This window comes from Podarcis pityusensis (genome assembly GCF_964106645.2).
Source record: "Podarcis pityusensis genome assembly, chromosome: 9".
NCBI classification, from domain to species: domain Eukaryota; kingdom Metazoa; phylum Chordata; class Lepidosauria; order Squamata; family Lacertidae; genus Podarcis; species Podarcis pityusensis.
Window position 1 is genome coordinate 8,879,171 of NC_138034.1, and position 27,493 is coordinate 8,906,663.

General features: G+C 43.5%; 1 protein-coding gene across 13 annotated transcripts in view; it reads right to left on the minus strand.

The window, feature by feature from the left end:
* The window catches only part of KCNIP4 (potassium voltage-gated channel interacting protein 4), a 411,322-nt gene that overhangs the window by 83,307 nt on the left and 300,522 nt on the right, over positions 1-27,493 (minus strand). Inside the window, exon 1 of one of the 13 annotated variants that reach the window (XM_081020167.1) lies at positions 22,983-23,245. The exons of 10 other annotated variants lie outside the window; for them this stretch is intronic. Coding sequence is in view for 2 of the 3 variants with exons in the window: in XM_081020166.1 (XP_080876292.1) it covers positions 22,721-22,928 (208 nt within the window). In the remaining variant the exon portion in view is untranslated. Of the gene's footprint in view, positions 1-22,720; positions 22,947-22,982; positions 23,246-27,493 lie in introns of those variants that run through there. 2 more of the 13 variants (XM_081020166.1, XM_081020175.1) reach the window with 2 other exon arrangements.

Genomic DNA, 27,493 nt, shown 5'->3' on the forward strand with positions numbered 1-27,493 from the left:
TAAGAACTTTGCTTCAGGATGAGATCAGAAATTGCGCGGGGGGCAAGCGGGAGGCCCCATTAGCTAAAGTGGTACCTCAGGTTAAGAACAGTTTCAGGTTATGTTATGTATTGAGTTGAATAAGATTCAGAATGCAGCAGTCTGATTGGTCCTAGAACAATAGGATCCAGAACGCAGCAGTCTTATTGGTCCACAGGAGCCACCCAATCCAGCTCCAGGTGGAAGTGAATCCGCAACCTGATTGGCCTACAGGTGAATCCCGGAATTAGCCAATCACGTGGGGCCCATTGTGTAAATAATGTATATAAAGCAGACATTCTGGGGGAACTTCCATTCCTCCTCACCACTATGAGCTGAATAAAGAGCATGAAATCCACTCTCAACTCCGAGTATATTTCAGGTTAAGAACGGGCCTCTGGAACAAATTAAGTGCTTAACCCAAGGTATGACTATTTGCTTTCTGCCTTGCTCTGGAATAACTCAATGGCCAGTGAAACATTGCAAGGTGGGAGTCCCTTGTGGCGCCAATGCAGCAGCAAAAACAAAAGGAGGGTGAAGATGAGGAAGAGGCCAGTGTGCATTGGCATGTGGCATACAGTGGCATGCAAAACAGTGACACGTCTGCTTTAGGTGGAAGTTGGTCATGCACTGGCCCTACAGATCACTTGGGTCCAACGGCAACACTGATTGGCTTTTACACAGAACACATATCTCCTTAATAGCACAGGCTCCTTAGATCAATCAATCAGCTTCTTCTTCAAGTGCTTCCCTCAGTGCCAGCCCATGTTTTGAGATTGGCAGGGAAGGCTTTTTCTCTAATCTTGCCAGTGGCCATAGCCCATGACGTGGTGGTCCAAGACAGGGCCTTCTCAGAGGTGGCACCTAACTGTAGAACTCCCTCCCCAGGGAAGTCCCACATACTGCTTATATACAGACACCAATTAGAAACCTGTTTGCTTTCCTGAATGTTTCGAGTCATAAACTCTGAGATTCAACCATTCTGTCAGTGTATGTTAGTGGTGTAATTTTTAGGTGGTTTAATTATTGACTGTGCTTTTTATGTTGTCCATCACCCTTGGCACCCTTAGGAGGAAGAATGGTGTGTGTGTGTGTGTGTGTGTGTGTGTGTGTGTGTGTGTGTATACATACATACATATGGAAAATATAATAAAGAAGAACTGAGCAACAAATATACCCATTAAAATATAAATGAGACATATGAACAGTAGGCTATCTTTCATGTTGCTTCACTCACAATAATAAGAAAGAAAAGACAAATACTTTTAGATCCAAATTGCTTTGCATTTCAGTTGAATAATATCACACATGCTTATGTGAGCCAATATATACATTTCCAGTTATTAAAATTGTATTCCTTTGTGACTTTGAGAAAAATAAATACTTGTTTCCTCTGGCGTAACAGATGGAAAAGTAGCTAGTTGGGCTCACACTTGCGCTTCTTCCCTTTTATAATGTTTCTTCTTAGTGCTAAGAAAATCTAATTTCCTCTGAACAGGATGAGCCTTATCATCCATCACAGCCCTTTTGTGCTGGATGCTCACTAATGCTGTTCATAACAGCTTGTAGTGATAAGATTGCCATGTTGTGATGCCACAATATCTAACAACAGATGGCTGCTGTCCTAATCAAACAGACACAAATAAAACGTCTCTGTGAGGAACAATATCAGTGGTATATGTTGAGGGCTTCCAGTATCCTGCAGCTTTTCAATCTTTTCTAAGCTGGACTCTTTAAATTTGTTCCTTAAACAGCTCCACAACTGCCAGTGGTGGATTCTCAGGTGTGTCAACAGCACTCTTTTGAGTATAGTGGCTCCATCCTATTTGGGTGGGTTTTTTTACTCCCTTCCTTAGATGAAGTCTCAACAAATAACCCCTCCTTCCTCCTGCAGACCTGCCAAGCTCTGAGTGTCTTTCAGAAGTTTCAAAGCCTTGTTTTCTGGCTTTTGACAGTGACGGTTAAAATTCAGAAAGCTGCATTTTGAAATCTGATAGTATTTTATACTTCTGATTAGCTTCTCTTCTAATCTCCCCATCTCTCAGTCACCCACCGCCCTTCCCTCTCTCTCCCACCTAATCTCTCTCCTCTTATTTTCCCTTTCGCTCTCTCACACACAGCTGCCACATTCCTCCTCCACTCTCCTTCTTTCCTTCCCTTGCTACATTTGTCCTCCTTCAGCAGTTTAGGGAGGGAGAAGAGTGGTCCAAGATATGGCAGCTGTAGAAACCTTGCTGGTGCCACTGTTGTAAAAAATTAGGGTGCACTCACGCAACAGACACAAAAACAGAACTATCCTCAAAAGCCATTTTTACTTGTGTGTCGATGTTCCCAAGCCACCCCCCTAAATAAATCACAATTCACCCAGAATTTTTGTTTTAGGTTTTTGGCATAATTTTGGCCACAACTTTATTAAAATACATAATGTGAGTGGTTGCTTAAGCATTGGTTATGACTATCTGTCCCCGTCCAGGGACAGAACTGACTTCCAGATTCCAGTGAAAGCCAGTAAGGGAAAATAATATTGGGGAGAGAATGGGGCTGGGCACCATAACGTCACCCCTCCCCGCATGCTCCCAGGGGCTTGCATGGCCCTAGCCCCTTGCCTGGGATACGGACAAATGTATGGCAAACCCCTGGATTCCTTTAACGGAATTCCCTTGCAGCAGCAGCATTGGAGGGCCAGGCACAGCCAGTCCTTACCCCTCCACCAACCAAATTTTAACCAATGCCTAACCGCAACCTTACAAGTGATGATTTGCTACGCAGTAGGCAAAAACCAAATGGCACCAGCCAATCTGCCAAATGGACAAAATTCCTACTAGGCCCCTGCCCCAAAAGCAGATGACCCCATGACAGGCATAGCAATGTCAAACACAACAGCCCTAAATTAGGGAAGGTGGGCGGGTGATCCGATGCAGAAAAAGAGACTGAAAAAGCTGCGTGCCAAGAATATATAACTTTTGGGCCAATCCTCTAAATGGCAACATCAAAATCTCCCCAACAACCCAACTTGGCCCAATCACAGTCATGGCCATCCAAACAGACCCCACCGCAACACATGCTCTCCATGAAGGAGAACACACTTTCCCAAAATTACCTCAAATATTCTTCTGCAGTATGAGAAAGGAAGGAGTAAGCTTTCCAATTGTCTTTTCGCTTGAAGGGGACTGATCCCTCCCTGAAAACCCAGTCTGGCAAGTTTCTGTTAAGCTGTCAATAGGTGTAAGTTTGTAAATAAGAGATTCAGGAACTAAAGTATTTACCATCACCAAAGAATGGCCAGGCTGCCCACAATCCTTGACCATTATCAGGTATCCTGGCAGACAGGAGAGAAGCAATACTCTCAAATTTCTGTGGAAGACCACCTCCTTCTGTAATGTATGCATGATGCTTTTGGAGTTGTCTCTGGCTGAGGGGCTGGGTAATTTCAAAAGTCTTTCAGGGGTCCAGCACCCATTATATGAAGTCCCCAGAATCGTCCCTACCCCCAACCCAATTAAAATTGTTACTGGTGCTGGTCAGTTGATGACTGGGGTCAGTTGAGCAGTCGGGGAGTAGAAGTTCAAGTTAAACTTTATTGGAGTTGAGGGGTGATTGGTTGAGGGGTGGGTGGGTGCAAGGGAGACACCGGGGACTGTTAAAAAAGGAACAGAGTGCTTGTCTTCCTTGGGCACCTTATTCTGGACATTTACCTCTTCAAAAAGAAAACAAATCTCTTGCACATTCTTACTTCTCCAGTGCTGAAATCAGCATCTAAAGGTGCTGAGCATGCACTTTCATGGTTCGAAGGCCCTTGCATCCTTTCAGCAATCGCTGCTGCCATCTTTTACGTATTTCTGCACACCAGCTCAGGGGTTCCAAAGTTCAGCTTCCTTGGCACAAGGGACAACAGAGACTGTGGTGTCTTTATGATCTATTGTTTGTTTGTGTGATAGGAATTTTGAGGTCTTAGATATATGGTGATGTTCATAAGTGTACCAACCAAGCACGTACATAGATCAGCACCGGAAGACCGACCTGAAACCATTATGATTCCCAAACTGACGAAATATTTTCCCTGCAACGAGGATGGGGGTGGGTGGGTCAGGGAGCCTTCCTATTGCCTCAGGAATTGAGTAATCAGCATTTAAATGGGTGACAGACTATCAGGAAAGGTAATCAGATAATGGGTGACAGAATATCAGGAAAGGCAATCAGATAACCTGGCAAACAGGAAAAACAACTTTCAGATTTCTGTTTTAGAGCGCCTTTTCTGTGATGTAGATATGATGTATCTGAGGGGTGGTCTTAGGTTACACCCCTTCTGTGATGTATGTATGATGTTTCTGGGGGTGGTCTTGATCTACAGGGTGGCAATTTCAATAGTCTTTATAAGGCCTTGCGCGCCATTGTTCTGGGTTCCTCCTCCTCTCCTGCGGGTGAGGGGAGCACCCTGTTGCAACAGATCAATAAAGATCAAGCTTACTAGCTGCTTTGCTTCTCAATATTCTCTGGTTGGCCTCTGTTATCTTCTCCTACCAATAGGGAACCTATGTAAGGACTCTATATGGGCTCTTGGATACTCCATAAGGGAAAAGAGCAATTTTTGTTTACAACAGTATCTCACATACATTTTCTTTTGTCCCCAAGAAGCCGCACACTTGTGATTCTGAAATGTGTCCAGAGTTGTGGCATAACTAGATATTTGTGCCCTCAGATGACAATCCTTGCTCTGATCACTCTTCTGTCTCAACTGTCAAAAATGCCACTGTCTGTAACACTATTTAAATTATTGAAAATAGTGAATGCAATTTATGGTATTCTGTCAGCTGGAGAGCAAACTGTTATTAACTTCAACTGCTGTAAACGGAATGCATTAGACTTTGAGAAGATCAACATTCTTACTAACACTTTATTCTCCAGAATAAAGGAAAGAAGCAGCAATTATAGCAGTTATCACCAATCTCCTGCTGTCTTTTATCTGCTACTGTTACCAAGGCTTGATTGATGGGTAAAGACCCCTGGCTGCTAGTTAATCTCATAGTAATTGTTTCAGAACGGCTACAAAGCACAGCTTGGAGGTGTTTGTTTTCTGAGGCAACCTTTCAAGCAGGTGTTAGTGAACAGCTACTTTCCTTTAGACACATTATAAATGCATATTCCAGGAACTTAATTTAAAAGCATAATGTGTTCACAGTTCATACTGCAGTTATGGGTATTTGCTATTTCTCATGAGCCCGAACAAATACTTACATTTAAAATAATAAAAGCCCTTTTAGTAGGATGATCTGTAACTATACACCTTTTGTTCCCACGTTTGCCACCAGGTGCACAATTATTAAAGTGATGCATCTAATCCTGGGTTCTGTTTATTGTGCCTGCAGGATGTTCATGTTTCCAAACATGTATGTCTCATCCGTAGTGATGTATGGAAATGAGAGCTGGACCATAAAGAAGGCTGATTGCCGAAGAATTGATGCTTTGGAATTATGGTGCTGGAGGAGACTCTTGAGAGTCCCATGGACTGCAAGAAGATCAAACTTATCCATTCTGAAGGAAATCAGCCCTGAGTGCTCACTGGAAGGACAGATCCTGAAGCTGATACTCCAATACTTTGGCCACCTCATGAGAAGTGAAGACTCCCTGGAAAAGACCCTGAGGTTGGGAAAGATTGAGGGCACAAGGAGAAGGGGATGACAGAGGACGAGATAGTTGGACAGTGTTCTTGAAGCTACCAGCATGAGTTTGACCAAACTGCGGGAGGCAGTGGAAGACAGGAGTGCCTGGCGTGCTCTGGTCCATGGGGTCACGAAGAGTCGGACACGACTAAACGACTAAACAAAAACAACAACATGTCTCATCCACACAATACATATTAGGTGTAACTTAAATTTTAGCTGTACCCCTAAAAAATGCCAATCAATCAATAAACCTTTATTGGCATACAGAAAAGACAGGAATATATGAATTGAAACATAAAATGGCATCTCTTCACAGGAGGAGATGTTCTGAGATGAAACTATACAGGCCTAAGAAGGGTAAAAAGTACCACTCAAGTCTTATGATGATGTAGTTTCACGGTGTTGCTCAGATATTCTGCTACTTTCTCCAAACTATCATGCCTGCAGCTATTCAATAAAATGGAAACCCTGTAGGAGTCAGAACAATTTAGCCTCTCCTTCAGCATGTGGCTCAAACATTTGTTGCAGATTACTTCATAAAATGGACAGTAGAAGAGGACAGGGGCAATGGTCTTGACCTCTCCTACACCTCAAGGACAATACCTATCATAATTAGGAACCTTCAAAAACCTTCCCTAAAAGACATAATATGTGATGCAGCCCCGAGAACCAGTTCAAACGCCTTCTAACATTAGATGCATTTGAAGAGTTTAAATTAATGTACCTGTTAGTGAGCATGTGAAACAGGAAGGATAGATTTAAAGCAACATTTACCTTCGGCACATGGCTGGTATTGCAGCTCTGCCTAAGCCCTTTGCCCTCTCTGGTAACATTTGCTTTCAGGTCATGGTGCACACTCCTCTGCCCCAATAAGTGAGGCTTTAGGGGTGTTCAGAAGAACCCCCTCCCCACATACATTTGTAGTACAGTGAGTCCACATCTGCTAGCCCAATGTTTTCACTGGTCTCCTAGTTCCACCTCCAGTGTGCACATGATCAGTGTGAGCTTAGAAAGAGGAACGCTTTGTGTGTACAACTGCTGATACATAGACTATCCAAGCTATTGGAAAACCTGGGCAATTGAGATTCTGTCCCTGGGCTAGATGCAAAGATGTCCCTTAAGGTGAGAAAAAGGGACAGGATTCTTCATAACAATTGTTATAAATATAATCAAGATAGTCAAAGCAATGAATTCTCCCCTTGGTACTACATTCTGTCTCCACTCCCTGGTTTCATACTATGTTTAAAATATTCTGGTCATGTGTAAAATAGAAAAGTTTCTCTTGGTTTGTGAGTCAATATCTCTTTTATAAATCAGTTGTTACGAATTACATGAGTTTATTATATTTATAGCCTGTAGTCGCAATAAAAAACCTTTAGTTTAGTTCACTGGATTTCAGCTAAAAGCATGGCTTTGTAAATGCTTCAGCAAGTAACAGGAGAAACTGGTAAATTATATTTTAGGAACTAATCATATTGCATGTGCATAATGTTTATGTATATCTCATGGTTGATACCAAGGCTACTGACTATGTGAGCTCAAGCATCAGAGACTGCTTCAAGCATGAGAATTAGGATTTTAAACAGCAGTTTCAGTGATTGGCAGGTGCCATGAAGACCTGCCAATAAATTATGGCCAGACCTGATATAAATTCTAGGAGTCTGGCCTTCTAGCCTTGCCTGGTCATCCAAGCAGTACTATTTGCTGGTGACAGTGCCAACTGGGCTTGTTTCTCATTAAGCATATTTGTGCTTCGGAGGTAAGTGTACTCATTCATTAAACCATGCATAATATATGTAAACACATCTACGTATTTAGTCTTTATATGAAAGTCTATTTACTGAGCCAAACTGATCGGGAAAACAGGGCAAGATTATGGAATCTTCACTTAAAAGGTTTAAAAGATGGAAGGCAAAGAGCCCGCCGCAGTCTGAGACAAAATAATAATAATAATAATAATAATAATAATAATAATAAATGCTTCTTCTTAGCTTTTGCTTAGAATGCTATCAAAGAGGAAATAATGAAGGCAACGTGAATCAAGGGACAAGTTATATATGAAGAAAAGCAGATGATGTTCTTTTAAGACATAAACATTTAAACCAGCTGCAGACCTAATCAGAGAAGTCAGCAGGAGTCGGCAACCTTTTTCAGCCATGGGCCAGTCCACTGTCCCTCAGACCATGTGGTGGGCCAGACTATATATATATTTTTTTTGGGGGGGGGGGACAAATTCCTGTGCCCCACAAATCACTCAGAGATGCATTTTAAATAAAAGCACACATTCTACTCAGGTAAAAACACCAGGCAGGCCCCACAAATAACCCAGAGATGCATTTAGAATAAAAGGACATATTCTACTCATGTAAAAACACACTGATTCCCAGACCGTCCGTGGGCCAGATTGAGAAGGCGAATGGGCTGCATCCAGCCCCCGGGCCTTAGGTTGCCTACCCCTGCTTTAGTGAAAAACAGATGGGCACCCTCCTTTTCCTTGATATTAGAAATGGAGTGTGTGCAATACAAAGCAACAAACAGCAAAGACACAATCCATATTTTCACCCTGCTGAAATTGCCCATTACATGGGAGCAAGAAAAAACTGAAATAGAAGGGGAAACCCTTATAAAGGGAGGAAAACAAAAATATCATAAATCAAAAATTGGACAAAGCCCTCGCAGAATCTGGCACAACTGGAGTAACTAGAACTACAGCCTGAAAGAAACAAGCGACTAATAAGTGATATTTGGCTTAATATTAATGAGATGAGGAGCATGGCTGAGGTATCAGGTAAGGCCTCTGCTACTGATTTGGCATGGAGCAGTTCTCACTCACAAAGGGGCATGTAATGACTGAAACTGGCAAATCTATAAAGTCCAATTAATACATAAATAAAATACGAAGAGCTCTACAACCTTTGAAATGTAAATTGGAAGCTCTCCAAATTTGTTCACTTCTGGTACTGTGGTATATGTGGCAGGAGGAGAGCAACTATGGCTGGTCCTATAGTCTGATAACACTCCTCAGTCAAAATCAGAAACTTCTCTCACCCACTCTGTCAGCTAGACTTCGTAAAATAATAACATCAATCATACATAAAGACCAGATTAATGCCCAACAGGCACAGCGGAGACCCAATCTTATCCTTAGAGGGCTAAAGGCCTTTGACTGCATAGAGTGGGGATATTTGGTTGAATTACTGAAGCGTTATAATTTGGGAGGATATAGTAAAATGAGTTCAACAGAACGATGCAACTGGATGAATTAATTCACTTGAGTTAAAGCCCATACAAATACAACAAGGCACCAAACTGGGGTGCTCACAGTCTCCATTGCTTGTTGCCCTCTCCCTGGAACCCCTGTTTTTTTGCTCTTATTCCATTGCCACAGGAATGTCAGGTAGAGGGTGAAGAAGCAGGTACCGCATCTATATGTGAACAGCATAACAATGATGTTAGGAAAACCAAGGGATTCAGTATCAGTATTGATACTGGTGTTCTCAAGATATTCTATGAACTACCATTAGACTGCTATGCAGATATTCTGGTCTTGTTTACATAGTAATATTAAGTAGGAAGATACAAATATTCATTAACCTGTACCATTGACATGTTACAAGGGGGTCAGGGTAGGGGCTATACCACATCACATTTGGTTAAAATTATGCATTTGGATTTTTTTGTCTATATAGCAATAAAAACCGTATTTTAAAAAGAAAGAAAAAACTAGGAATAGCTGTGGATCCTTGTTGACCATGTACTTTGTGACAAGCAAAGGTTTGCTGCTCTGTAACATGTGAAATGGGATGTGGGCGGTGCTGTGGGTTAAACCACAGAGCCTAGGACTTGCCGATCAGTAGATCAGCAGTTCGATCAGCAGCTCCCATTGCTCGGTCCCTGCTCCTGCCAACCTCGCAGTTCGAAAGCATGTCAAAGTGCAAGTAGATAAATAGGTACTGCTCTGGCGGGAAGGAAACGGCGTTTCCGTGCGCTGCTCTGGTTTGCCAGAAGCAGCTTAGTCATGTTGGCCACATGACCCGGAAGCTGTACACCGGCTCCCTCAGCCAATAAAGCGAGATGAGCGCTGCAACCCCAGAGTTGGTCACGACTGGACCTAATGGTCAGGGTTCCCTTTACCTTTTTTAACATGTGAAATGACCTTAAATCGTGCCCTCCATTAAGGCTCTTTCTAAGCTGTATGGACTTGGACAAGCGTACTGATAAGAGTACCCTGTAAGATTTGCTTTTTTCTTCTCTTGAAACAAGACCTCCTCACACAAAACCTATATACTCTCAGAATCCCCATAGGAACTAAAACTTTTTTAATGCCCCAACAGCTGGTATAGCTGCCCTGGTCTCTGACTTAGCTTGATTTAGCTCTGTGAGCATATAATAGTTTATGATTAAAAACCAGGGCATTGGAATTTGAGATATGGACTATTACTCCTCTTTGACAAGAGGTAACAGCATCTTCTAAGGAAGAATATTTGGTAGTATTAATCCACTGCTTTGTCAAAATAAAATAAAATTGCAGTGTGAACTGTTGCATAAAAGAACTGCTTTAAACTGAATAAAGCTCCAAGGCGTGTTTTTTGTTTGTTTGTTTTTAAGAGTTAGACATCTAACTGTTTTGTTGATTAATAACTGCTATGGGACATAACCATTTTGCACAGGGTTTTTTCTTGCCACAAAGGCTGAAAAATGCTTTAATATAAATTCAAAAGAGCACCCCTTGATCTGCACAGATGATTTACATCATAATATTGTAGGTGAATGTATTGGTTTGAAATTCTGAATTATTGCAGTTCGTTTCAAATGCCGAATAATTTATGCAGGAATAGTTGTATAATTAATTCAAAATATCATTATTACTTAAGTGACTCATCTAATGTACAAACAACAGAATAATTGGCTATTTAACAGCACTTAACATTCCGGCATTCATTCAAGCTGTTTTTTGCCCTCCTAAAAGGATCATTTATAAATCAAATCTGTATTATTTAAAATGTAAAAAATGACAATTTCTTACTTTATGCCACAGTACAGTTGCTGGTGGCATATAAATAATATGCTTGTACTATGGGCAGCAATTTCCCATTTTCCATTCCTCGCTCTCCCGCCTCAAAAAAATGATGATTAGTTGGTTTTTGTGGTTTAGCTAAATGAAAAAAGTGCTTATAAATGAAAGTGGATTCAGTTCAACAAACTTTCACAGGTGGATGCCGGATCTTAGTGGATAAAAAATGATTCTTTAGATGTCCCTGAAACACAAACACACCAATTTTGCTCCTAGAGCTGCTGGATTTATCAATCTGTGTGAGAGAGAAGACATTGTGAAGTGTGACAGCCACTGTTCATTCAGTTTTTCTAATGCATGCAACGATCAGTTCTGGGAATCTGGAGGTGGAAATGTTTCAAAAACCTATCCATTACATTTAGGCAGTGCATCATCCAACAGAGCAAAACAATGCAAGCTGAAATTCATGTTCTCTCTCTCCAATCACAACATTGCTATTTTGACACCTGTATTATGCCTTGACGAAGACTATTCAGAAACTCACTTTAAAATGTAAACATATACTGACTTCTGCAACCTATCTTGGGGGCCCTCAGGCGCAGCCCTCTTGGGAAAGGTGAAGTATGGCCTCTGACCTTCTAGGGTGATCCATGCAGTATGAGGATGGTGGCATTTGTGGGGAGCCACAGACCATTTGCTGCTGCAAAGGCCCTGGCTAGTGGCCAACTTTACCACTGCCTGGAGTCAGCACTATAACTGGCATTTACCTTATGGCTACATAGAGAAAGGGAAGAGCAAACTATTCCCAAGTCAAGAGCCTAAGGACAAAGGGTTGCTAGGAGGTTGTGGTACTGTGCTGGGTGTGGGGGTAACCCGTGAAACACGGTCCAGGTCCGGTCCAGAATCCGAAGGTTCCGCTGGGAGTCAGTCCAACAGGGTCAAGGAGGGAAACCAGGCAAGATCAGGTGGAGGATCTAGCATACAGCAATGTTGCTCCTGCAACCTGGGGTGGGGGTCCAACAGCCTTTTATCTTTGTCGGGGTAGCGGCTGGTCCTGATCTCCTAGCGACTCACCTCTCTGTTTCGCCTGAAAGTGAGCACTCCTCCTGTGAGTACCCAGGTCTCTCCTTCTCTCAGACCTCAGTCTCTGCAGCTCGGGAGACGTCGGTGGGTTACTAGACCCAGGGGCTGCCTCAGCCTCCCCTGACCAAACTGGTAGTGGAGCAGCTGTAAGTGATGGCCCAGTTGAAGGCCATGAGGTAATGCCCGCATCTGGAGTCAGGGCAGGCTCAGGCCCATAGCTGTCAACGTTTACCATTTTTTAAGGGAAATTCCTTTATTCTGAATAGGATTCCTTGCAAGAAAAGGGAAAAGTTGACAGCTATGCTCAGGCCCCTGACTCGGCCCAGCTGGTACTTGTTGCAGGGGAACCTGTGCAAACTGGGACTCTTCGGGGTCAGGCCCCAGAATTGGTTCAGATGGTGCCCGAGGCAAAGGATCTGGTGCAGACTGAGTCTCCTCTGGTTCTGAGTCCGAGCCTGAGTCCCAGGCCATCACAGGCACTCACCCCCACCCAAGGGTATCAGCCTGGTCCCTGCTTGATTTAAATACTTCTTTAAGTTTTCTGGCATTATCAGCATGAGATCCCACACCCTCGTTCCTGTGTGTGTCTAGTCTAGTCGAAAGTTGCATGCACATTCAAAACACATTTCCCTCAAGAATTCTGGATTTACCCCTCAAAGAGTTACAATTCCCCAAACTCTTAAGAAACTACAGCATCCAGGATGCTTTGGGGGCTGGGGAGAATGTGCTATGAATGTGCTTTAAAGGTATAATGTGTATATAGACCAGGCATCCCCAACCTTTGGCCCTCCAGATGTTTTGGACTACAATTCCCATCATCCCTGACCACTGGTCCTGGTAGCTAGGGATCATGGGAGTTGTAGGCCAAAACATCTGGAGGGCCAAAAGTTGGGGATGCCTGATATAGACTAAGTGTGCGTCCTGCGTTTTAATCCTGTTGGTTGTTTTATTCTCCTTTTATGATTGTGTGGCTTTGAATATATTACAATTTTTGTATTTATGTTTTTTACGCTGGCTTGGTCATGTCTACAGATGGCACTTGGTTTTGTTCTGCAAGGATATAGCTTCAGCGTGCTTCGTATATATGGGTCTTAAATGATAAACACAATTTAGCAAAGAAGGATATGATGTCACTCTACTTTTATTCAATACCTAGGGACCAGAGAGTACAAACAAATACAATTCAGTTAGTATTGATACCCATTGCTACTGTGGAATTGAAACTGACAACAACCTTTATCTTTCAATTAATTAAGACACTTAGCCCACGGGTATTAAATTACATGATGCATCTTAATTATGTCCCACTACATTCTTTGCAGTGTCCATAGCCCTTCATGGCGGCTTTGCAAATAGCTACTGTATACTTTTCACTGTTTTGTTTTACGGCATAACTCATGGCATAAGCATGAGTTTAGGTTCCAGCAAGGATGGTGAGGCATGGGAGGTAAAACAAAGTCCAAATGAAGGAGAGGGCAGATTCTGGTAAAGAACTGACCAAGCAGATCAGATTTTGTACTGTCCATGAATACGTTTGCCAATCTCAGCACTATTAGTGTGAACTAGACCACACAGCAAACAATTATGTTTTTGTTTATCTATGCTATTACAGAATATAAACCAACAATTTTATCTCCTGTTCTTGTACTCTAGTTTACACCAGAATATCTCGTGCCGTAGAGAAATGCCTCGTGGAAAAAAATACAATGGCACCTTGGGTTAAGTACTTAATTCATTCTGGAGGTCCATTCTTAACCTGAAACTGTTCTTAACCTGAAGCACCACTTTAGCTAATGGGGCCTCCTGCTGCCGCCACGCCGCCGGAGCCCAATTTCTGTTCTGATCCTGAAGCAAAGTTCTTAACCTGAAGCACTATTTCTGGGTTAGCGGAGTCTGTAACCTGAAGCGTATGTAACCTGAAGCGTATGTAACCCGAGGTACCACTGTAAACATCGCCAACTTAACCTGATCCCTTAGAAAGAGAAGAGAGCTGATACAAACTAGCAGGACACAGTCCTTTCCCACTTTATGTGATTAGCAAGCATTACGTCTCAAGGAATTATGGAATACTTGTGCTTTTTCAAACCCACAAAGAATACAAACTTTGAATCAAATTCCACAATGATGAATGCAATTATACATTTTCACCTCATGAATCCAGCTTCCCAACAAAGAGACTCGATCAGCATCGAACATCCAAAAATGAAAGATGCTAGCAGAAATTGTGTTAGTGAAGTTGTGGTAGCTTTCTCTCCTACTGTGATGTGATAGAATTGTGGAGCTGGAAGGTTCTCCAATGGTTTTCTAGTCCAACCCACTGAAATGCAGGAATCTCAACTATATTTACAGTCCTCCTCATTAATTACCAGGCTTATCAACATGCCTAAGCTTTTGTTCAATCAGTCATATTGCTAACATGAAGCATGTTTAGCATTGTACCTTACAGCCTTCTAGTACAAATCTAAGCAGGCATATCCTGTTGAGACATTGATGCCTAATAAAAGTTTGGCAAAGTAAAAGACACTGATAGAAAGGTATGATAGTCTACATGTTAACAAAGTGGGACTTTCCATCTTTAATATTGTCCTTTCTACCCTGTTTAATTTCGTGGTGACAGCAGCCACGAAATTAAAATACGCCTGCTTCTTGGGAAAAAAGCAATGACAAACCTAGACAGCATCTTAAAAAGTAGAGACATCACCTTGCCAACAAAGGTCCGTATAGTAAAAGCTATGGTTTTCCCAGTAGTGATGTATGGAAGTGAAAGCTGGACCATAAAGAAGGCTGATCGCTGAAGAATTGATGCTTTTGAATTCTGGTGCTGGAGGAGACTCTTGAGAGTCCCATGGACTGCAAGAAGATCAAACCTATCCATTCTTAAGGAAATCAGCCCTGAGTGCTCACTGGAAGGACAGATCATGAAGCTGAGGCTCCAATACTTTGGCCACCTCATGAGAAGAGAAGACTCCCTGGAAAAAACCGTGATGTTGGGAAAGATGGAGGGCACAAGGAGAAGGGGACGACAGAAGACGAGATGGTTGGACAGTGTTCTCGAAGCTACCAGCATGAGTTTGACCAAACTGTGGGAGGCAGTGGAATACAGGAGTGCCTGGCATGCTCTGGTCCATGGGGTCACGAAGAGTCGGACATGACTAAACGACTAAACAACAACACCCTGTTTTACAGCAATGCGCCAGGATCAAAGTAGCATTAAAAAACTAAAACTTTCAAACCACACTGAGTTCTTGTTATTTTTTGCACAGGTACGTCAGATGAGAGGTGTTGGAGAGAAACTTTGTAAGGAAAAAATGTGTTTGGAAGGAACGGAAAGTGAAACTTGCGTTCCTAAGGATTCATAATTAAATAAAAGCCACACTTTCCATAGGAAAGAGCTCTCTCTGTGTGTGTTTTAAGGGTATGTGGTTGTTTAAGAGTCTGTCCTTCCCACTACCGGAATGTGTCCCTGTGGGAAAATGTGTGGTCCTTGGTGCAAAAATCTTCCTCACTTCTGTGTTACAGTGTCCTCAACATTGAGTACTATCAACCTATAGATGTATCATCTGGGAATTACAAGCATGAATCTATCTGGAAAACTTGAAAGCAAATTCTAGTGTTGTTTCATCAACAATATAGTTGAAGGAAAGAGCAAATTAATACCTTCCACTCTCTCTCACCTTGAAATCCATTCTTTGCCACAGTTAGCAGAGAGTTATGCCCTATTTTATTATTATTAAAAATTAACTTTAATAGGGCAAAAGCTGTGAAATTATCAGTAGGCTCATTTTCCCACAGAAACATACAATGCAATACAGTAATATTTTTCTAAGAATAGTTTTCAGTCAAACACTCTCACCCTCTGGTAACTTTCTATTATAGAAAGGTTTGCTTTTAATGGGCTGTTGCTCTGAGACATCAACATTATTAAAAAAAATACTATTGATACTATTGAAGTAGTTTAGGACAAATTCCAGACAACTTGAAAGGTTGTTGGAAGAACCCGAGAATCATCTGAGGTGCCAGGGGCAACTAATCCTTCCAATTAAAAATCCTTCCAATTAAAAATTTCATTTTTCTTTCATTCCATCCCCCAATGGAGTTCAGATGGTATACACTGTGTTATCCTATTTTACCTCACAACTCTTAGAACTAGCTTGGGCTGAGCCCAAGTATGAGTTCATGGCTAAAATCAGGCTAACCAAGCCACTCCACTGACTTCACTACACTTTGCTCTGGAATACGTAACATTTGGTAGTGGAACCAAATGTTCCACTATTTACCTCCCAATTGTTCCCCATGGAAACGTCATGAATTTGCTCCTTGGATGATAGCACTAGAACTTGCGGTTTCCATCACTGGCTGTTTGCTGAGTACACAGAATTAATTGGTAGTTGATGTTGGATGTTTTCCCCACACTGCCTACATCATATTTCTATTTGCATGATATACAGGAAAACTGAATAAAGACATTTCAACAAAGGAACCACTACTGGATAAATTTTGCTGAATAAACTGTATGAAAAATACCAGAAATAATACAGAGCCTTTGCTTCTAAAACAAGAGATCTATTTGTACTTCTACCACCTGCAGAAACCTCACGTTTCCTCCTCTGCAGGATGGTGAGATCCTGCATCGAGCTAGTGCGAATCTAGCACATGACGAATCAGATTGTTTTCCCCACCTCCCCCAAAGTTTGTGAGTGTCCATTAATTCACCATTAGAGTGGTATAGTTGCTGTTCGAGCCAACTCTGTGTGTGTGTGTGTGTGTGTGTGTGTGTGTGTGTGTAAATCTGGAGCTTACCTTCTGCATCTTTGGTCAACTGTAGATGTAATTGTGAGAATCAGTATATTTATTTTTTCGCTGTTTGCACCAATGGCTGGTTGACAATCTGGTTTGAGAATAATTTCACAGCTGTAGCTGTAGGCATGCTCCTAACATACCATCCTATTCTTGTGTTGCTCTAACCAACAAATGACAAAGTTATGAGCATGCTGTGTGTGTGTGTGTGTGTGTGTGTGTGTATCACTTGGTATTCCAGAAGTCTAACCCTGTGGGAGACTAGGAGAATAGAAGGTGCTATTTGTGCCAGTCTGAGCTGGGGTGAACCTGGTTATCGTGGTTAACTTTTATCTGAAACTGCTAATTGCTGTCATGGGCAATATCAGTGTGCATGACTGAGAAGTTTCTCAGTCTAATGTCAAGTCTGACAGAAACCATAATTGAAAACCAGAGGGCAATGCCTGACCTACAACCTCTGCAGAAAGTGGAATGATGCTCAAACATGTTCCACACAAATGAAAATATTGAGGATCCATTCTGAATTTTCACAAATGCTGGATTTTGTTTTTGTGGTAGAAGAAAAAGCAGTTTCATGAGTACAGTATTCTGGAAGAGCAGCTGAATAATGATCTCTTAAGAGTCCCATTGACTGCAAGAAGATCAAACCTCTCCATTCTTAAGGAAATCAGTCCTGAGTGCTCACTGGAAGGACAGATCCTGAAGCTGAGGCTCCAATACTTTGGCCACCTCATGAGAAGAGAAGACTCCCTGGAAAAGACTCTGATGTTGGGAAAGATGGAGGGCACAAGATAAGGGGGTGACAGAGGATGAGATGGTTGGACAGTGTTCTCGAAGCTACAAACATGAGTTTGACCAAACTGTGGGAGGCAGTGGAAGACAGGGGTGCCTGGTGTGCTCTGGGTCACGAAGAGGCGGACACGACTAAACAACAACAAAAATGATGATATCATGTGGAAGAATGCCAAAAGATTTTAAAACAAAAACAAAAAAAGGAACTATACTAAATATAAAAGGTGAATCTGGAAAGGCCCACAGACAGCAAATGGATGTAAGAATGGAGCCAGGGAATGGTGAAGAAAGAGCTGTGAGTGGAGGGGGACCTTCTTTTCATCGTTTGGACCCCCTGGAAAACTCAGCAAACCTGCTGGAACTGGGTGTGGAAAGTGAAGCTGAACAGGACACAGTTGTGGGCAGCCTGAGAAAGTACCACTCACCTTGGGCCTGCCCATAAAAAGTTAGACTAGGGTGATGTCTGATGTTTCCAGGAAGTCTTCTCCTTGTGAGAATTTTGTGGGTGAGTTAAGATCCTGGGTCAGAATCTGGAGGCTGAGAGGCAGGGTGTGTCAGAAGGAAAATGCATATATATGTACAGTGGTACCTCTGGATGCGAACGGATCCATTCCGGAGCCCCATTCGCATCCTGAAGCGAATGCAACCCGCGTCCGTGCGTCTGTGTGTGTCGCGATTCACTGCTTCCGCACATGCACATGACGTCATTTTGACCATCTGCGCATGCGCGAGCGGCGAAACCCAGAAGTAATGTGCTCTGCTACTTTCGGGTCGCCGCAGTGCGCAACCTGAAAATACTCATCCCGAAGCTACTTTAACCCGAGGTATGACTGTATATGCCCATGTGTAAGTTTGTATTAATGTAACATTTTTAAATGTAACTGCGTATTTTTGTAATATTTTGTTTATGTAGTTTGTTGGGGCTCCAGTTTCTGTATACTGCTTCAAGATATTTTAAATAAATTAAGCAGTATAAAAATTAAATAATAATATTTGCATGCATGGGAGAGTAAAAAAGTGCTCTGCAAAGTAGCTACCATTTGTATTTCTATACCCTCAGATACATTATTTCACGAACCAGGTGTTGGGAGTTGGAGTCCACATTGAATCTGACGGTTTAATATGCTTATAGGGAATCCAAACTACAGTGGTACCTTGGGTTAAGAACTTAATTTGTTCTGGAGGTCCGTTCTTAACCAGAAACTGTTCTTAACCTGAGGTACCACTTTAGCTAATGGGGCCTCCCGCTGCCACCGCACGATTTCTGTTCTCATCCTGAAGCAAAGTTCTTAACCCGAGGTACTATTTCTGAGTTAGTGGAGTCTGTAACCTGAAGTGTCTGTAACCCGAGGTACCACTGTACTCTTAATAGAATTGCTTCTAAGCTGCTAGCAATTCAAACCACTCTTATTAGAATTGTTTCTAAGCTGCTGTGAAGAGTTAACTAAAATAAAAACCAAGCCACGCATTAACTAATGTGAACCAAATTATTGCCCATAGCATGTTTGCCCACACTTTCACCCTTTTTATGGACTCCCCCCATCTCCAGAATTCCCTGCTTTTCTCCATTCTTATTCCCTTCACTGCGCTGCTAGAATGCTGTGCTCAGCTATCATCTCCTCCATCTTTCCCGTACAATAAACACAATTTGGGATTGCTGACTTTCCCCCAGCAGGAATACGGTTAACACGCTCCCTTGCACTCAACACTTTCTGTAATCAATTCACACTACAGCTGAGGTCAGAGAGGCAGAAGGCTAACTTAGCAGAAGCTACTGGCCCACCTTCCGACTTCAAAGGGGGTGAAATGCAAGCTAAGCACTCATTAGCACACCAAAGGTCTTGGCTATGGCCAGTTATGTTGTGGCTTCAGCTCCAGCATATGAAACAGCCTGATTCGTCAGATGTATCATAAAATGTATGCACAGAATTAGGGACTCCCCCCTGCCCACCCAGGTTTTATTGTTGCTTTGTGCCCAATTCCAGGCTATGTTTTCTATTTTCATGAGAGCATCTATCTTTATTTCCTGCTGAGCAGCAGGGCTAGGCAATATATCATCCAAAACAAGTTTGAAGTCCATATCGTTATATCGGTTTCATAATTTTTGACCTGGCAATATATTATTCTTATTCTTATTAGAATTTAAATTCCGCCCTATACCCGGAGGTCTCAGGGCGGTTCACATAAAAGGTCACAATATATAAAATCAAAGTAAAAACAATAACCCCCCACCAAAAAAGAGCCTCATTTTAAAAGGGCCGATCAGGTCAAACAAAGGCCTGGTTAAAAAGGAAGGCTTTTGCCTGGCGCCTAAAGGTGTATAATGAAGGCACCAGGTGAAGTTCCATGGGGAGAGCTTTCCACAGATGGGGAGCCACTACAGAGAAGGCCCCGTTCTTGTGTTGCCACCCTCCGGGCCTCTCAAGAGGGAGGCACATGAAGGAGGGCCTTGGAAGATAATCTCAGGGTTCGGGTAGCTTCATATGGGAGGTCCTTGAGGTATTGCAGTCCTGAGCCGTTTAAGGCATTATAGGTCAAAACCAGCACTTTGAATTGGGCCCGGAAACTAAATGGTATATCGTGAAACATGGTGTGTGTGTGTGTGTGTGTGTGTGTGTGTGTGTGTACTAGGTAAAAATCATGATGCAGGAAAAAACATGAAGCCAGCCAATGCCTCCACATAGCTCCATCCTTATTTCAGACATCGTGATATATCAGTATATCACGATGTTTAGCGGGTGATATATCACGATAGTGAAAACCAGATGTTGCCCAGTCCTACTTGAACAGATTGTATGTGGCTGGAGAGCAGGGAGAGAAATATGCCAGGCTCTTCCATTTCATGCCTGTTCTTTGGTCACTCACTGGGTTTCCACTGTTTGCACATTGGTGAGGAGAGGGAACAAAGGATTATAGCCACTATCCATTTTATTCTATAGAATGAAAAATACTGCAGAGGTCATGGAGTCTGCTATTACTGCTACTGCTGTTATTAATTCAATTTCTTACCTGACCGTCACCACAAAGTCCTAAGGCAGGTTTAAACAATGTTAAAACACAGTATTAAAAACAGTTTAAAATAAATTACAGGCACAAGAGTAAGGCGGGTCTTAATATATGCGTTTGTGTGTTGTGCAAGGCCAAGGGAAAGAGGTGTATCTTCAGCATATACAGGTTTTTTGAGGCGGTATGTGGTGGTACACCATGGTACACTGTACCACCACCTCTTTTCGCCTCTTCCTCCACTGCCACTGTTTCCCTGGAGGTGTTTTGGTGGGTCTACCTCTACCACAAAGTTCGTGGCTAGATCAGCCAGCTTCCCCCCCCCCTCCTTTCCACAGCTAGCAAGACACTCTAAAGGTAAAGGGACCCCTGACCATTAGGTCCAGTCGTGGCCGACTCTGGGGTTGCAGCGCTCATTTTGCTTTATTGGCCGAGGGAGTCGGCATACAGCTTCCAGATCATGTGGCCAGCATGACTAAGCCGCTTCTGGCGAACCAGAGCAGCGCACGGAAACGCCGTTTACCTTCCTGCTGGAGCGGTACCTATTTATCTACTTGCATTTTTATGTGCTTTCGAACTGCTAGGTTGGCAGGAGCAGGGACCGAGCAACGGGAGCTCACCCTGTCATGGGGATTCGAACCGCTGACCTTCTGATCGGCAAGTCCTAGGCTCTGTGGTTTAACCCACAGCGCCACCCACGTCCCTGCAAGACACTCTAGTCACACCATTTTGTGGTAGAGGCAGACTCCTTTGCTCTACCACAAAGTGGCGGAGCAGATCGGCTTGCATGTCAAGAAAACAGTCGTCCTAGCTGCACCACTTTGTGGTAGACCTGCTTTGGCGGGTCACACCAAAATGCCTCCTGGGGCAGGAAGCGGTGGCGGTGGCTGAGGAGGCAGGGAAGGGAGGGGGAGGGGTGTGTACTGCCACTGAGCATATGACAACTACATAACAATGATGGAAGATGCACCTCTGTGGGGAAGAATTCTACAATCTAGGGGCTGCCAAAAATAATGTCCCTCCCAGACTGTCCCCTGTTTCCTGCCCCACAAATAATATTGATTGATCTTATCTGGCATGAGATATTAATCCTGCTACGTTGCCAGACAATTAAGCGGGATCACAAGTATTTTTTCAAGGTGGCTATAAAGCATAGACTTTAGTAGCAGGATGATGCTCTTGCCACTGTCAGAAATCCACACCACTTTCAGATTAACTACTGAGATATGTAACAAGCTTTAAAATAAACAAAGTATTCTGGAGTCACTTTTGCACTAATTATGCACATTACTACTGACAACAAAGCAAAACCCCTACTATACAAAGGGAAACATCAGAGAGAACACGGATTTTAGACATTTGTTGCATGGTTACAGCCTCTGCATCTTCTAATAAAATGAACCGGGGTTGCTTGGGAAAGAGTTTTAATCACTAGGAAATCAAATTGTTTTGGTTTCCCACAACACAGAGAAATTGCTGCTGCTGCTGCTGCTGCTTTTATTTATGAATCACTTCCTTTGACACATCTCAAAGCAATCTGCAGCATATATAAAACGGTTACACATATCTAAACTATGAATAAATTAGAGTTGTGTATAATATTCATTTTAGGACCTAATTGAAACAAAAATTTTTGGAGAAAATATTGCCAATTACGAATACAAACAGTAGCACTTAGTTATTTGCCGGTGGTTAAAAAGCTTCCTGCTGAATCCAGTAAGAAGTTCCCCTTAAACATATAATGCCCCTATACACTGAAATTCTCCCAACAGAAAATGTAAGTCAATACAAATGCAAGCTATTGTATTATTTTCCACTGCAAAAACTCATATTGCAACCAGGACTTTGACGTAGCTTGAAATATTGATCTACACAGAGTAATTCCTAAACCTATATATCTGCTGTGCTGAAATGATAAAGTAGTGGAACGCATACAAAGTGGTTTTTAGAAGTCGTTTGCTCAGGAAAGAAATGAATTTTATCATTAACATGGAATCAGGAAAGTACCTGATTCATTTATATAAGCCAATGTGGAGAAAGTTAGTTCCAGTTCTGAAGTTTTCAACTGGGTTTAAAAGGTTGCTGCGATTGATGAATGAATGCATATGTTAAAGGCAGCAAAATGCAGTACTTTAAAACTTCACTGATTATAAAGTGGATAATAATAATAATAATAATAATAATAATAATAATAACAATATACAAACCACAAGTTCATAAATGATACGTTATTTGGCAAATAGCATCTACAGATTTTGCACCCCAAACAGCTAATGTACTTACACAGCCTCTTTTAGAACACCAGACACTCTCTACCTACAAACAGCACAAACCAGAGTGACCACTTTACCTTCTGTAAAATCAATCAGTCCGAGCAAATGCAGCAGCTTCAGAGACGCAAATATAATCACAACTATACCCACTGTTTGCAGTCCCTCGGACTCCCATTCCAAAGTCAACATTCTTCGAGCAAGCAAATCATTCCAGTCAGCTGCCAAGCCACTGTGCAATCTGAAGGGAAAGGGAGGATTTTGCCAGTACTTTGCTAACACACACATATGCACACACAAAAGTTGCCAGTGCGGTGGGGTGAACTGAGGAAACAAACTGACCACACAGGTGCAAGGAAGGGGTTAACTGAAGCCCCTTTCCTCGTGTGCATCTTGATTCTTCTTGATTTCAGTGCTCCCTCCCAGAGAGCTGAGTTGGACTTTCTTCACATGGCATTATATGCGGCGAGTGTTCCCACTTCAGAGCTGTTAGGAGGGCAATTCCGTTTCGGAACTCAAGACTTTGCTGTGTCAGTTCCGTAAAAGCAACCCTCCCAGGCAACTTGCAAGAGACAACATGCAGCAGCCGGCACCATTTGATCAAGTGCTCACAGGCTCGTGCCTCACAGTTCAGCACCGGCTGACAAGAACAGTGCTCCAGAGCTTCTCAAATGAGACGTGAAGCACAGCAACTCTCATCTTTTTTCATTAGGGGTTTATCAGAATACTTTGATTGTTGGGTTTGAGTGAGCGTTTAGCTGCAGGTGCATTGCTGATCCTGTCTCGCTCTCTTCTTATCACTGCCTTTTCAAAGGCCCTTTCACACACTCTGCACAATGCACAGAGGCAAGCTTTTCCTTGCTGAGTCCCAGCATACCCTCAACAGGGAGCAATTGGCCTGTTTATCTCCTGGCACAGATCTTCCACCAGGGCGACCAAGGCATTTTCTCCCCCCCCAAAAAAAACCCTTCTAGAAACCAGAACAGAAAGGATCTAAATAGCTGGGATCTTTCAAGGAAATTTGGAACTCCTTCTAACCACGTGCTCAAAAGTGCTAACTGTATTAGCAGGGAAATCCCAGGAAACCTCCGGAGACCTGTTGCCAAGTCTGTGTAGAGCAAGCTGGATCAATGGTCTCACTCAGTAAAAGGCTACTTCCTATGTTTGTAAGGCCAAGTCCTTGAAGGATCAGGGAAGAAAATAATTAGCTATACATTATATTGTAGCTTGGGACGCGGGTGGCGCTGTGGGTTAAACCACAGAGCCTAGGACTTGCCGATCAGAAGGTTGGCGGTTCAAATCTCCGTGACGGGGTGAGCTCCTATTGCTCGGTCCCTGCTCCTGCCAACCTAGCAGTTCAAAGGCACACCAGTGCAAGTAGATAAATAGGTACCGCTCCGGCGGGAAGGTAAACGGCGTTTCCATGTGCTGCTCTGGTTCGCCAGAAACAGCTTGGTCATGCTGGCCACATGACCCAGAAAAACTGTCTTTAGACAAACACCGGCTCCCTTGGCCAGTAAAGCGAGATGAGCACCGCAACCCCAGAGTCATTTGTGACTGGACTTAACAGTCAGGGGCCCTTTACCTTTACTATATTGCAGCTTATTACATCCTTAATTCCTTCAGTGCTTCTTGTATGCCCAAAAAGCAAGAAAACATTAAGCAGTTTGGGAGGACTGTTATAATTGTCTTGATGAAAAGCTACCTGTCAGGGACTGGGCAGAGGAGGAATGGTGGAGACCGCCTTCCCAGCCTGACCCTTCCAGAGAAGAAGACAGTTCAGAATTGCAACAGGGGTTTGAGGGAGATCACAGCTCAGAGGAAGATAAGAGGAAAAGTTGGGAAATACAGTGGTACCTCAGGTTAAGTACTTAATTCATTCCGGAGGTCCGTTCTTAACCTGAAGCACCACTTTAGCTGCTGCTAAACCTGAATGGGGCCTCCTGCTGCCACGCCGCCGGAGCATGATTTCTGTTCTCATCCTGAAGCAAAGTTCTTAACCTGAGGTACTATTTCTGGGTTAGCAGAGTCTGTAACCTGAAGTGTATGTAACCTGAAACGTATGTAACCCGAGGTACCACTGTAATGGTATAGGAGAAGGAGGCAGAGCTGGAGCAGCTGGCTGAAACGTTATCACTAGCAAGCATTCCAGACCCACCATCTCCCAGAACCCGGCGAGCCTTAAAAATAGGAGAGCAAAGGGCCCTCAGCGCCAACCATAGAAGGGATGACAAATGAGGGAGTGGGAGAGAAGGGGAGGGGATAGGGGAGATTTACTTGGAGCAAGGACATTCTTCCAAGAGGCCACATTCTCAAGCCTCTCTTCTCTGTGAATATTGGATAAAAGCAGATGGCAAGGATTTTCCCTTGTTTTGTCCATTCCTGGAGACCTGTCGTGGGCGTTAGTTCCTCTGCTGCCTGACACTACCACAAAGTCCTGCAATGGAAGAGTTGTCTATGTGACCCTAGTATTCCAGTTTTACAACATGCTTTTGGGACACTTTGGAAAACCTGCCACTTTTCAGTTTTAGTATATGCTATACAAGACAGGGACGCGGGTGGCGCTGTGGGTAAAAGCCTCAGCGCCTAGGGCTTGCCGATCGAAAGGTCGTGGTTCGAATCCCCGCGGCGGGGTGCGCTCCCGTTGCTCGGTCCCAGCGCCTGCCAACCTAGCAGTTCGAAAGCACCCCGGGTGCAAGTAGATAAATAGGGACCGCTTATTGGCGGGAAGGTAAATGGCGTTTCCGTGTGCTGCGCTGGCTCGCCAGATGCAGCTTGTCACGCTGGCCACGTGACCCAGAAGTGTCTCCGGACAGCACTGGCTGCCGGCCTCTAGAGTGAGATGAGCGCACAACCCTAGAGTCTGTCAAGACTGGCCCGTATAGGTCCGTATAGTTAAAGCTATGGTTTTCCCAGTAGTGATGTATGGAAGTGAGAGCTGGACCATCAAGAAGGCTCATTGCCAAAGAATTGATGCTTTTGAATTATGGTGCTGGAGGAGATTCTTGAGAGTCCCACGGACTGCAAGAAGATCAAACCTCTCCATTCTGAAGGAAATCAGCCCTGAGTGCTCACTGGAAGGACAGATCCTGAAGCTGAGGCTCCAGTACTTTGGCCACCTCATGAGAAGAGAAGACTCCCTGGAAAAGACCCTGATACTGAGAAAGATTGAGGGCACAAGGAGAAGGGGACGACAGAGGATGAGATGGTTGGACATTGTTCTCGAAGCTACTAAGATGAGTTTGACCAAACTGTGGGAGGCAGTGGAAGACAGGAGTGCCTGGCGTGCTCTGGTCCAGGGGGTCACGAAGAGTCAGACATGACAAAACAACTAAACAACAGAAGGGCAGCAGCAGATGGCATGACCAGGCTGTGCCTCTCACCTGACCTCCATCTGGCAGAGTTGCTGCAGCATGCCAGGATGGAGAAGGGTGTAGCAACAGTAAGGTTTGCATGGTGCCCAGAAGCCAGAAGAGGGAGGGCCTGCTTAACCCCATTCCCTAGCCATCAATTATCTGGTCTAAAACATCCCTCCAGCCAGTTTTCTCCTGCAAAATTCCAAACAAATGTATGCCTACTCATGTGGAGAAAGTAATGAGCAAACTGGAATGAACTGTATGAATGACCTCACAACTTGCTACCATCCTGAAATGGAGAAAGGCATTAATACATTATGGGATCAATGAGATCTCATATTCATTTGCAACTTTCTCTGCATGGAGAAGGATGAGGGATGAGGGGCATGCGTCTGATACTCTTGCTGGGTTGTGAGTCGTCCCCGAAAAGTGATGATGGGCGTAGACAGAGGTGGGGAGCAGGCCCAGGGGGGAGCCCAAAAATCACACCAGAAATCTGTCACCAGCTCTCTGCATAAGGTTGCGAGTTCAGACAAGAACGAGGAGCTGACCAGTAGGAGAAGTGGCAAGGCAGTAGGAAGGTAGATCGCTGGAGGCTATAGAGTATTTGATGCATATATGTCTGGCGATACAGCTCCCTGTCAATGGTGCAAGGGACCCTAGGTACACCTCTGGGCACAGAAATCTCCCCTCTCTAATCCAGCAAAAAACCCACTGAAACAAAGTCCCATTGAAACAAGTAAGTGACTTAGTCATGCTGAAGCCAATCACAGCTTATTGCACTGCTTTTGAGACTTGGTTATGACTAACTCTAGATGGGCTTGAATAGGGGTCAGCCACCTTTTTCAGCCATGGGCCAGTCCACCGTCCCTCAGACCATGTGGTGGGCTGGATTATATATTTTTTTTGGGGGGTGGTGGGAATGAACGAACTCCTATGCCCCACAAATAACCCAGAGATGCATTTTAAACAAAAGCACACATTCTACCCATGTAGAAACACCAGGCAGGCCCCACAAATAACCCAGAGATGCATTTTAAATAAAAGGACACATTCTACTCATATAAAAACACACTGATTTCTGGACCATCCACAGGTGAGAAGGTGATTGGGCCGCATCTGGCCCCCGGGCCTTTGGGTGCCTACCCCGGGCTTGAACCTTTATCTCCATATCACTTTGTTGCCCCTTTGCCAACCTCTGGACTTCTCATTCCTATTGTATCTGTTAATAGGCACAGAACCAGGAAGAGAACATGTTGCCAAGGTGGAAGATTTGCATAATGGTGATTTGCATAATGGTGCTATAAAAGGCTTCCTAAGTGACAGGATGACATGGTCAAGCCTTAATTGACTGGCAGAGAAGGGCAGTTTATCAGAAAGTAGTTACTTCACCTCAATCCCTCTGCCCCAAAATGTGAAACAGCTGATGAATCACAACATTTAGAAACTTTTTAATTAGCTGCCCTGTGCTTTCCTCTGTCAGGTTGGCAGAAATGA